The sequence below is a fragment of the Enhydra lutris genome, unplaced genomic scaffold (genome assembly GCF_002288905.1).
Source record: "Enhydra lutris kenyoni isolate GAN:26980312 unplaced genomic scaffold, ASM228890v2 scaffoldscaffold35, whole genome shotgun sequence".
Lineage (NCBI taxonomy): Eukaryota > Metazoa > Chordata > Mammalia > Carnivora > Mustelidae > Enhydra > Enhydra lutris.
This window is the reverse complement of record NW_019154119.1, coordinates 2,254,456-2,267,191: the sequence shown is the minus strand read 5'-3', so window position 1 is coordinate 2,267,191 and position 12,736 is coordinate 2,254,456. Positions and strand designations below refer to the sequence as shown.

The window sequence follows — 12,736 nt, the reverse complement described above, 5'->3', positions numbered from 1 at the left end:
ACACTCGCTTGTGAGGGAGGTGGCGTTATCCCCACTTTATTGATCAGGACGCAGAGTCTCGGAGGTTGAGAATATCGCCCAAGCTCCCACAGCTTAGAAGAGACCCAGTGTTTGGACCCAAGCCCTCGTTTGCCCACTACATAACCTGCCTGTGGTCCATGTGGAGACATGGGAAGTGGGGATGACGCAGCCTAGAAGCCCCCGTGGTGCCTGAGAGAAAAAGCTGCGTCCGGCAACCTCTCTCTGCATTCTTCCCAGACAGGCACGGACAGGCTGCTGGGGTGTCTCTCCTGGGGACTATTTCTAGAATAGGATGGGAGGGGGTGGCCCAGGACTGAGCCATTCTTCAAGGAAATGGGGAGAACAGGTTCCCCAGTCACATGCCTGCAGTGGGGAGTCTGGAGTGTCTGCTCTCACCAGGCTGCTCTTCCCACTTCTCCGTGGCAGGGGACAGGATGTGGGGGACAGCCCCTCCATACACAGGATCTGGGATGGGGACCTCAGGCCAGGTGTGTATCCACATGACAGGTTTTCTCTAACATTCCAGCATCTCTTAGATTTGATCAAGGGACTCCATCCATCAATGGGAAATTTATTACATCTTGAATGGGTGAGTCAGGACCTGAAGGCAAAGAGACCACTGCAGGTTCAAGTACATGTCTCAGCGAAACAGCCCCTCCCCTGGGATCCAGTGTTTAGACACCTTCCCGGAGGACGATGTAAACCAGAAAAACTGTGTGCCCATCAGAGGGGCATCTGTCAGCTCTCAGGGACCCTATAAGGGGCTTCTCCTGTGTCCCAGACTCCTTGACCACCTGGGTCCCCAAGGGTCCCTGTGGTGGCCAAATTCATTCCAGGATTTGGCTGAAGAGCAAAGCAAATAACCCCCAATTGCTGGTCCACATGTTGCATCCTGGGGCCTGGGGGTGCGAAGTGGATCCTCGATGTCTTCTCCCATGACAAGGACTGGGAAGCCAGGCACCAGCTGGAATGACCACTGCCCAACACGACTCTGTGCAGTCGGCAGGAGAGACGCTGGGAGGTAGCTCCAGGGGAAGAATGGAATGTTGTGGGTTTTCTGCATAAACTTCATCCCATTTGGCCTTTTCCCTGCTGTGAGGCGGTTGGGATTTGGACCCTGTCCTCAAAAAGTCTGGTCGTCCCAGCTAGCTTGACGTCATTGGCAAACTTAAGCCCCGGAACGAGCAGTGCTTAATAAAAATTAGTGATCCTGTATTCAAAAAATGAACTGGCGGGGCAAGGGAAAGGTTTTGTTTTGCTTTATTGAATAAACAATGGTCTACAAGTGAGGGAAGGATGGGGACCACGTCATACTTCTGACCAGAGTCTCCCAATGCCCGGAGGGGGTTGAATTCCAAGTTCCAGTGTCTCCGTGAAGCCGCCAGATCAGGTATGGCCACATCAAAATCCCCAGAAGTGAATCCGAAAGGAGCTGAGAGAAAGCATCCCACGAAGCCACCCTGAGCTACAGATCTAAAGTGCCCTCCAATTTCCAGATTCATAGTGGTCCTGGTGGCACCCTCTTGTCCCTCTCTCTCTGTCATGGCCAGTTTGCAGCTATTGCAAACCCTCCCAAAGCCTTCTGCTCCTTTTAGCATCACCAGAAAGCAAAGGGTGTCAGAACCTCGTGGTGCCAAAAACCAATGGAAAGAAATTGGAGAGATGCAAAGAAAAAGACAAGGAGGACAGGATTCTGGTCTCTGTTATGTGCTGGGTTGTTCTGGAAGAAGAGGAATTACCCTTAGTTGGGGTGGTTCTAAGTGTGGACTGTCTGTCAGAGGGTATGCCCACACATAGGTCCCACAGCGGCCAGGACGGCCTGGAGAGCCCTCTCCTCCCGCCACGCAATTAGAAGAGGGGTGAACAGCTGACCCAATCTGGAGTCAGAGCTGAGAGATACTACTAGGAGTGACCGACATCTGCCGGGAGGCCATAACTGGCCTCCTGTCTGACAAGGGAGAGATTTCCTGTCTGCAGGCTGAGCTGAGTGCAGAGGAAATGAGGAGAGAGGCAGAGGCTCTGGGTACGGAGAAGAGAGAGAATGAACCATTTTCCGTTCCTGACCAGGTACTCTCTGAGGTCTAGCGCTTTGTTCTTTTTCTGATTGGTTGGTTAAACCATCATGGCAGCCATGCTTTGCTATCAAATTCACCGAGACTATGAGACCAAGGGCAGAAGAGGGCCCAGGAGCAGCAGACACCGGCAAACAGAGGTCCACTGCACCCAAGAAGGGCCTTCTAACAGGGCTGTTGGATCATGAATGGGCTGCCTCTTGGGGTGGGGTGGGGTGGTGTGCTTTCCCCATAACTGGAAGGATCCAAACAAAACCATTAAACATGGCTGGGGCAATATGGAGATGGCCAGTCATCTCTAGGGTGTCTGTACGAAGATAGAAGACAATTTAATGCCCCTTCTGCATGAAACAAGGTTTGGAAATACTCTGTGACCAGCATTTTCACACACCCATGCAAATCCCCAACTCCCGGGGACCTCTGGAGTTGTGGGGGCAGGGGAGCAAAGGCCACTCGCCGGTCAGTCCTGGAGCCCCCTGGGCCTAGGGGAAGACCCCTGTGTGCCACGTCTAGATAGCCAGCATCTGAAGTCTGGGCCACCCACGTCATTTGCAGAGCCTGGAATGTCATCTTGCCTTTGCTGGTTAAGCCCCACTCCCTCTTTCTAAAGGTTAGAAATTTCGGTTACCTAATTTCTCCAAAGCTCCAGGTTTGCTGATTCTGAAAGCATCGGCAAAGTACCCTGGAGACTCATGACCTCCTTAGGAAGACTGGGGGGCTTTATTGGCTCTTCCTGCCCCCGCCCCCAACTGTGGTGGGCACTTGCTCTCCCCCCACCCCCAATCCAGAACACCTTACTTCATGAAGTCTGGAGACTTGGCCATCGCATGTTCAAACTCCGAGAAAGATAGCATGTTGTCGTTGTCCAGATCTGACTCACTTAGGACCTGGCCAGGGGTGCAGAAAAAGCCAGAGAGCAGAGAGGAGCCCGCTATGAAAAAATGACACAGGGTCGCAGGCAGAGGGGAGAACTTCTCATGCCGAGTGTTACTATAGGCCAGGCTCTTGCTAGGTGCTTCACTAGCATGTGAGTCCCCCAACCACCCTGGGGGGGGGGGGAGTAAGGCAGATGTTCTCCCCACCCCCCTCGCTACTCCCCACCCCAGACAAAGACATGGAGATGCAGAGATAAGGTCATGTGCACTGAGGTCTGGAGCCTCGTGGGCTGGTCTCATCATGGGAAGAGTGTCCTTCATGCCTCCAGCACAAACTAGGCAGTGAAAATGGGTGTGGAGGTGAAAGGGATGACACCCCCCCACCCACACCTGTATCTAATCACAGGCAGGGGCTCGTACTGCAAGGAGCCCGGTCAGTTCAAGGAGGCAGTGATGACCTCCCACAGTTTTATCTTTGCTTCTAGTGTCAATCCAGACCTCAAGCACTTGAAGTTTCCCATGGATAACATGGGTTAGGGGACATGGGGATGTGCCCTCTGAGGCTAAGCTGCTGTCAGGCCACCTGCCCTCAGTGACCGCCATGTGGGTGGGAGGGGCCCTTGGAGCAGATGGCTTGGACACCTGCTCTTGGGGACCCTGGAAGGATGGACCTTGGAGGAAAGACAGAAACTTGGAAGATAGTTGCCTCCAGCCATGTGCCCATCCGTCAGGGCACCCCCACCCTGCCTGCCACCCGGGGGCTTTGTGGGATGGCCCGGCCCAACCCAGCCCGTGTGGCTCCGGGCACACACGTGGCTCGTGAGGTCAGCCAGCAGGTCCTCGGACACGTCGTCACTGTTGAGCAGTCGGAGTACAATCCTCTGCAGGTCCTCCTCGTCGATGAAGCCATTCTCGTTAAAGTCTGTGAAGAGGAGGCCAAGTGAGAGAGGAAGGGGGGCTTCCTCAGCCTCCCTCGGGCCAGGGGGCCATGCCCCACAGAACCCACCCCCCACCCCTGTCCCAGGCGGGCCTGGAGCCCACCTGGTTTCAGTCACTGAATCTTCACAACTGACCTTTTATGAGTCTCACTTTGCCAAAAGGACACTGAGGCCTGGAGGTGTGAGATGTTGGCCCACACTGCTGGTAAGCGGAAGGTGGGATGCGGACCCAGCTAGGCTGGTTCCCAAACCCGCGTCACCCACCGCGCTAGGGAAATCTCCACCTCAGATCACATAAGCAACTAGGCGGTTTGGTGGCCTGGAGCGGGGGGCACGGAGGAGCAGACAGACGCCTGGACCTGAGCACAGATCCCTGCTCTTGGCCCTGAGCAGGGTGACCTGAGCACCTCCCCCACTCGCACTGAGGACAGTGCCCTGGTGTCCACTCCAGCGAGTGCCCTGACCCTTGTCAGACCTTGAAGGGTCCTCCTTTTTGAGTTAAAAAATATGGTCATTCCTATGAAACTACTAGAACACTGTATGTCAACAACAACAAAATATAGGCATTACACAAGCCCCGTCCACACTGGACCCCCCTCCCCGCCGCCAGGTGTGTTTAACCCAGTTCCCTACAGAGGAGCCTTGGAAAGGGTATCCTTGGGCCTGTCAGTGCCTGTGGCAAGTCTTCTCTACTGGCCTTGAGTGCTTCTACCCCCAGCCTTTGCAGAAGGCAGCCCCATGCCCGGAGTGCCCGCTCCTTTTCCTCCAAGCCCTGGGATGCTCTGACTTCACCCTGTGCTCACTCTCCCGTGCCTCCCTGTGAAGTCTCCCTGACACCCTCAGGCCCAGGATGGTTCCTTCCTCGCGCTCCAGCAGCTTCTAACACGGGACCTGTCCTCCTGGCATGAGCCTTGCTCTCCTCGGCACCAGGGGCCTAGGGCTGCCTTGTTTCCCTGTAACTGCATCTGCTTCTCGCCACCGCCTCACCATTCGCTCTCAGCAGACACATGGGTGCCTGCTGGGTGCCCTTCCCTGAGCCAGACCTCAGGGCACAGATGGACCAGACTGGTACCAGTCTGCATGGAGCTCCCAGTCTGGAGGTGCCGGGGGAGACTGCTGGGCACCTGAGTAGCTTGGCTCCAGAGAGAAAGGAACAGGCCTCCCAAGGGTTCCAAGGGTTTCCAGATGGGCAAGTTCATGTCTGATTGGAATTGGGGGTGTGAATGAGGAAGACTTCTTGGAGGAAGAGGCGTCAGAGAAGGATTAAAGGGTTTGGGCCTCCGGAGATGGAAACCAGAGGAGGTGCCAGGGTCACTAGGGATAGTGGTGGAGAAGGAACAGCACGAGAGTGATTAGTCTGGGGTGTGGGGAACAGTGGCTTGGAGGTCTGGGAGAGTGAGACCGAGGTTAAGTGTGGAAGGCGGGCTGAACTACATAGAGCCATGGATGCCGAGGGAGGCTCTCTGGGAGAATGCCCCTGCTGCCTCTGGGAACCTCAGCATGGCCCCTACCTCTTCTAGAACCCCCAGTGCAACCCCTGCCTCTTCTAGAACCCCCAGCATGGCCCCTGCCTCTTCTAGAACTCCCAGCGCAGCCCCTGCCTCTTCTAGAACCCCCAGCATGGTCCCTGCCTCTTCTAGAATCCCCAGTGCAGCCTCTGCCTCTTCTAGAACCCCCAGCATGGCCCCTGCCTCTTCTAGAACCCCCAGCATGGCCCCTGCCTCTTCTAGAATCCCCAGTGCGGCCCCTGCCTCTTCTAGAATCCCCAGTGCGGCCCCTGTCTCTTCTAGAACCCCCAGCACAGCCCCCACACTGCTCATCAGCCATGCAGTAAGTAAGGGCAGTAAGCTTAGGCAGGTACAACGCCCCCACGACAAGCAGATGTGCCCAGCAATGATCTAAGTGCTTTCTCTTCTACTGCATTTAGTCCTCATAACACAGACGAAGACAGTGAGGCGCACCGAGATTGAATAACCGTCCCCACTTTCTCAGTCTCAGTTCAGCCTCTTGCCTTTAAATATCTGTGTCCAACCTGGGCTTCTCCTGAACTCCAGGAGCATACCCATCCACAGGCCTTCTTGTCCTCTCCACTTGGAGGTCTGATAGGTCCCTCAAGTTCAAGAGGTCGAAACCCAAACTCTTGCCGTACCCCCCTCCTCCCTGGCCCCAAACCTGTTGCACTCAGCTGTCCCCTTCTTGGCAAATGGGTAATGGCCAATAAGCTTGGAATCATCCTTGACTATGTCCTTGCCTTGCTCCCCATGGCTAAGATGTCAGCAGACCCTCCCTGCTCCCCTTGGAGAGACAGTGGACCCAGCCTGATGACCTCCGCATGATCCTGCCTCAGGGCCTTTGCACTGTGCTTCCCCTCCCTGGAACACCCACCCACTTAAATGCCAGCTTCTTACCAGAACATGCCTAAAATTGCACTTTCTATCCCATTCCCTGCTTTATTTTTCTCCTAGCGCCCCATACTACCTGACACACTGTATGTTTTACCCATTAGCTCCTTTATTTCTCTCCGCTAAAATGTAAATTCCTCAAGGGCAGAAAGCTTAGTGTTTTGGGTCACTATTGCATCCCCAGCTCCTAGAACAGTACCTGGAACAGAGTAAGCACTCACTGAATATTTGTTGAGTCAGTGAACGCGTGAACTATCCAAAGTCACACGTTGATAAATGATGGAGACAGTGGTAAACCCAGGTAGTCCAGCTCTGTGGGCAGTCTGTGCTCTGAATCACTCATAACTGTTCATATTATAATGAAGCAGCCAATTTTCAGCTGGGTTCATGACCATCTAAAATGAACACTACACTACATTTCCCAGCCTCCCTTGCTGCTCGATGTGACCCCATATTTGAGATCTCGCCAGTGAGATATAAGAGAAAGAGGCACCAGCAAACTTCCGGGAATGTCTTTAAAGAGAAGGCTATACCTTCTTCGTGACCTTGAGGCCACCTTGGGAATGGAGGATAAGGTGACATCAAGGAGGAACCTACATCCCGGCCATTGCAGAACCACTGAGGACAACTGCCTCTGGGATTCTACATGTTAGAGAAATAACACGTCGCTGCTGGAAATCTTGGAAGCCATCTTGTGTAAACCCCTGGGGGTCCCCTGCCATTTGCCACCAAATTTAACCCGAACTAATACATGATCTGAGCCTCTGTTTCCTCATCCATAAAATAGATAATAGCATCTCCAGAGTGTTGCTGTGAAAATTGAATAAGGAAATGCATGGAAGTCGTCTGGCATGGGGCTTGGAACATAGAAGATGCTCGCTACAGAAGACGTTCATTAGGTAGAGTAGAAGCTCAATTCTGTGTCACTAGAGGATATTAAATACTGAAAATGCCAACCTTGGAAACTGTGTAATCTCTCGCTTTGAAGAATGGAATCCAGAGCTATGTTGGCCCTGGAATGGAGGAGCAGGTGTACTGAGGTCACTGAATCCTACAGGGGTAGAGCCCAGAACTTTGCCTCTGTTCCCCCAGATAGGATATGGAGGCAGAAAGTCTAACTCAGCACCCCATTCCTTAAGCAGGTGGCTCTCCCCTGACCAACTGTTTATCAGCCCCAGGACCTGGAGGCTAAGGCCTGAGACGTTCCTCCAAGACTCTCCCTGCACAGCTTTGCTATCTCACATTGTGGGTGAGGGCTGGGAGCAGGTGGAGGGGCGGAGGGACCAGCACCGGGACTAGAGGGAGGGGGCAGCCGCAGTGACATTGCACTGCTGGTAAGAGGCTCCACAGCCTCTCCCCGAGACCCCGCAGTGTCCCCAGGCATCCTGCTGGCCCAGCTCCCGTATGCGAAGACTGCAGCAAAGTGACATGGCTTTGGTCCCAGGCCATCTGAAGACAGAATAATTTGCTGGAGTAGAATGTAGTCCTGGACAGTTCCCCTCCTTTGGGGGTGCAAGGGCACAGCCGACTGGGAAAGGAGTGGGGGCTGGGAGCTCTGGGCAGCTGGCCAGCCCCTGCAGCCTCAGCAGTCTCAGACCTGCAGTCTTGGGGCTGTTCTGAGAGTGGGGGAGGGCCTACCTCTTGCTGTTTCCCCGACAACAGGAAGGTTAGAGAAAGCTTGGAGAATCGGGGCTCCAGAACATTCTTGCCATCATCATCCCAACCTCCCTGTCATGTGACTCCTTGCAATTTACGAAGTCATTTTACAGAAATCAGCCCATGTTGTCTGAGTGACGAAAGGCACGCTTCTCACCATCATTTCTAGGAGAACGGAGCCTGCCTCCCGTGCCTCTCCCAGCCCTCAGTCCCGGGTCAGGTCTTGGGGCGGTGTGGCAAGTTCTCCCCGGGGGCGCTCTGGCCCCTGCCTGAAGGTCATTCACATCTGGTGGCAGTTGGCTGATTGGAGCAGGAAGGCAGGGCCTGGGGTATCGGTCGGTCTCTGACAGGTGCAAGTCCCTCCAGAGAGGGGTGGGGATGAATCCGTTGGAGGCCGGGAACGTCCCTCAAAGCAGAAACTGGAACCTAGCAGGTACATCCCCAGTGCTGGATTCTTGACAGATAACCATCCCCTCCCCCTTCGCCTTCCTACTAGCAGCAGTGCAATTCCTGTCCAGGGTGACACCCTATTCAACTTAAAACCCAGCTTTCCAGTCTCCCTTGCAGCTATCTGTGGCCACGTGACATAGTTCCGGACAAAGCCCTCCAAAGCTGCTGGGTGGGGTATCCAAGAAAGCTTGTTAACAAGATGAAGTTGAAGAGTCAACTTCAGCGGTGCCTTCAAACGTTCATTTGGTTCCTATCCCTCCTCCCATCCTTTCTTCCTCCTGCCTGGATGAAGATGAGAAGCCTATAGGCACAGAAATCGTCTTGTGATGCTAAGAACCACAGTCCCATACTACAGGTGGCAGATCAGGGGGCTTGAAGGGGGCAGACCGTCGTCTACTTCTCCCTGGCTCTGCAGAGCCTAATTCCAGGTTTTTTCTCTCTCTTTTTAAAAACATGGGCACTTCCATACGACTGAATGGAAGCCGAACCGGCACAGTAGCTCCGAAACTCCACTGCACTTGAGAATTCCCCGGGGAGCTTTGAAAAAGCCCCCACCAGCCGGGGCCCACCCAGCACCCCTACATCAGACCTGCACAGTGGGGGCCCAAGCATCCGTGGGTCCTGGGTCCCCAGATGACTGCAGTGTGCAGTCCCGTTTGAGGACCAGTGAGTTAGAGCAATGTCTCCCAAATGTTAGGATGTGGAGGACCCAGCTGGGGGTCTTGTTAACGTGCGGACCCTGAAGCGGCCTGTTGGGGGGGTGCTGGAGATTCCGCATTCCTGACCGGCTTCCTGGCAATGTCACTGCTGGTGCATGGACTACGCGCGGAGGACCAAGGCATTCGAGCATCGAGTTAAGTCTCTGGACTTTGCCGAAGAAGGATCACCAGGGCCATCACCATTTTCTTTTCCTTTCTCTTCCTCCTCTTCTGCCCTCACGTCTACCGTTACCACCTCAATGTACTGAGCAGCTCCCACGCGCCAAGCGCCGTGCTCAGAGAGTCACGCATCCCGTCCCTAATCCTGCTGACAGCTCTGTGAGGCAACAAATCTTCTGAACCCAAAGAGAATTCAGATTTGTCTGGGTGTATCTGAGGAAGCCTTGGAGTTTATGAGTCCCCGGGTGTCTATTTGCACAGCTGATTTGCATGAAGGCTTTGTGCTTTATGTTTGGGGGCTGGAGCTCAAGGAGGAAGGAAATCTGTCAAGGGGGCCTGCAGAGAGGGGCTTGAGGAGGACACAAGGACAGCATGGGGGGACAGGGGTTATCTGGTCCCTTACCGGACCTCAGGCGCTCAGTCTGACCTCTTGGGAGTGAGGACATTCTTCTCATGTCTCAGCCGAACACAGTTTGGCCCCTGTGCCTTGAAGCCTGAAGAGAACCTGCTGTTCTTATAGCTTCCCTGAAGGTTGGGGTGTTTTTGTTTGTTTAGCTCGGGAAACCATGGAAAGACAGCTGAGGCAGACATCTTTGGGAACATCTGCTCAGCCCACACTTTACCATCTCTGAGAAGTGTCCCCACCCCCAGCAGTGGGCCTCTGGAGCTATGTCTGTTCCGTGACTCTGCATCTTTTGGGCTGTGGGTGGTTGGACAAGGCTGTTGACCCAGCCAGGGAGTAGTAAGATCATGGGTTTGGCTGAGCCATCAGCCTCTCCTGAGTAAATAGGGGACCAGGGTGTTCCTCTTTGGCCCATGGGCACAGAAACAGGAAAGTCTGCAGGAAGAGCAAATGCAGAGAGAGAAGCAGAGAGGATAGATCCGGCAGCCATAGAGAGAAAAGCAGACAGCAGTTGCCTCACTTCCTGACCACTTGTCCCCTGCATCCTTGCGAAGCTGCTTCGGTTTCCCCATGGTTCCATGCTGCTTGCAATGGACAAACTTTAGAGCCCTCCTCCCCCCCAGATCTGCCCCTCTTGGTGCTTATGCGTATATAATCTCCATGTCCCTTTTGTGTGGAAGGGAACTGTGACTTACATCTCACCAGCAGAATTTGACAACAGTGATGGGATGTTACTTCTGTGATTACAGTGTTATGAGACTCTATCTTACCAGCATACACACCCAAGAGACTCTCTCTCTGGCTGTCTTTGAAGAAGCAAGTGGCTGTGTCAGGGGAGGCCCATGTGGCAAGGAGCATATGTCAGCCTCTGGAAACCGAAGGCAGTCTCCAGCAGATAGCCAGCAGGAAGCCAGGGCTCTAAGCTCCACAGACACAAAGAAATGCACTTGTCAACAACCAGAGTGAGCTTGTAAGTGGATTTCTCCCCAGTTACAGGCAGCCCAGACAGAGCCTTGACTGCAGCCCTGTGGTATCCTGGGAGAGGACACATATAAGCTATGCCAGACTCCTAGACCACGGAGACTGTGAGATTATAAACATGTTGTCTACATCCACTAGATTTGTGGTAATTTATTACACAGCAATGGAAAATGAATACATTGCTGTTCTTCATCTGTTGCCTTTTACACAGGTAAGTCCCTGTTACTGGCCAACTGAAGACTCTTGGCTAAGATGAGATCCCTGAGCCTGGGCCAGCACTCTGCTTTGGGAAGAGCTGCCCATCCAGAAGGGTACTGACAGGAGACAGAAGTGGCTGGGGGCAAAATAGCAAGTGCTCTGTGGTACAAGTCCTAGACCTCCCTGGGGATCCCCAGAAGTACTTGGGGTAAGGAAGGAGGACGACTAATGAACAGGTGAGGACCACGAAGCCAATTAAATTTGGGTATGTGATTTCATTTGTACTTAACTCTGCTTGAAGTTCATTATAAATGTGTGTCTTGTATCAAACGTAGGATGTGTGGGGCCATTCCTTCTTCAAATATCTTTTCTTCCCCATTAATTCTTTTCCTTCCATTCTTCAGATTAGATTATTTATACTGAACTATCTTCAGGTTTCTGACTCTTTCCTCTGTCATCTCAATTCTCCTGTTAAGCCCATCCAATGAATTTTTATTTTAGATATTTTATTTTTCACTTTCATATTTTCCATTTGATTCTTTCTTATAGTTTCTGTTTCTCTGTGGAGAATTCCTACTGTTCCCTTCATTATGAATTTCTTTTACTTCACTGGCCAAGGGTTAGTAGCTGTTTTAAGAGACTTGTCAGCTAATTCCAACATCTGGGTCATGTCAGAGTCAGGCTCCATTCTTGAGACCATATCAGTTTTATTTTTTAATTGTCTATTGAATAGTTTCAGACTGTAGATCAGACATTTCTGGTTTTCCAAAATTTTTGTATATTGAATAATTTTGGATTGTACCTTAGACGTTATAAATGATTTATTGTAAAAACTCTGGATTCTGTTATGTTCCTCTAAAGAGTGCTGATTTTTTTTTTTTTTTAATTTTAATTCTATCAGGCAATTGACAGGACTTAAAGTGCAAACCCTGTCACAGAGGGAACTTGTTAAAATGCAGTGGCCACTCAAATCTCAGTTCTGTTATCTACCTCAGCTGCTTTGAGTCTGCCCTTGTATATATGGTTTAGAGATCTGGGCATAGTTCATACACAGATGTTGGGCTCCCTTCTCTGGCTTTCTTTCACAGTCTCTCCCTTATTTTCACTTTTCAGGAGGAAATTGTCCCAAACTCTCTGATTCTTTAAGTCAGAAAGAGTTCAAGGTTTCTATCAGTCCTGTGTGATGTCCCTCACTGAAAGCCACCTTTAGGCTAAAAAAGTTTGTAAAAAGGAGGAGGGGACCATTCAGTACCATTTCTTTCTTCTAAGTTCAACTCTCTGCTTCTGGTACCATTAGTGCCATCAGGCTGCTGATAAATAAATATCATGTATATAAACCACATATGGTATATGTGATTTTATTTATTTATTGGAGAAAGAGAGAATGAACCAAGGAGGGGCAGAGGAAGAGGGAGAAGCAGACTCCCCACTGAGCAGGGAACCCAACTCAGGTCTCAATCCCAGGACCCTGGGATCATGATCAAAGCCAAAGGAAGAAACTTAACTGACAGAGCCACCCAGGGGCCCAAGTATACATATATATTTGAGTTTGTAGTTGCTCTCTGTGGAAATGACAGTATGATAGACGCTTACTCAGCTATTACTGGATACTAAGCTTGAGGACATAGGGCTTACAAAAATACCATTAAGTCCTTTTTACAGATGAGAAAACTGAGCCCTCACAGGTCCATCAGGCTTAAAACTCCCCCACTCCATTTTATCCCAGTCCATTTGGGCAAGGCAAGAATAAGATGGTGTCCACTGTGTAGGGACAGGGAGGACCTGGCTGGAAGGGAGAGCATATGAAAGGCCAAACTATGCAAGCCTGAATGTACAAGTCCTTTGGGGCCAAAGAGTTGTCA

General features: G+C 52.0%; 1 protein-coding gene across 1 annotated transcript in view; it reads right to left on the bottom strand.

The window, feature by feature from the left end:
• Positions 1–1,422: 1,422 nt before the first annotated feature.
• LOC111154036 (calcium and integrin binding family member 4) overlaps positions 1,423–12,736 on the bottom strand; it is a 48,615-nt gene continuing 37,301 nt past the window's right edge. Inside the window, exons 5-8 of the mRNA XM_022513390.1 lie at positions 5,031–5,161; positions 3,781–3,890; positions 2,892–2,980; positions 1,423–1,453 (exon numbers count right to left, since the gene is read on the bottom strand). Coding sequence (XP_022369098.1) covers positions 1,423–1,453; positions 2,892–2,980; positions 3,781–3,890; positions 5,031–5,161 — 361 coding nt within the window. The remainder of the gene's footprint in view (positions 1,454–2,891; positions 2,981–3,780; positions 3,891–5,030; positions 5,162–12,736) is intronic.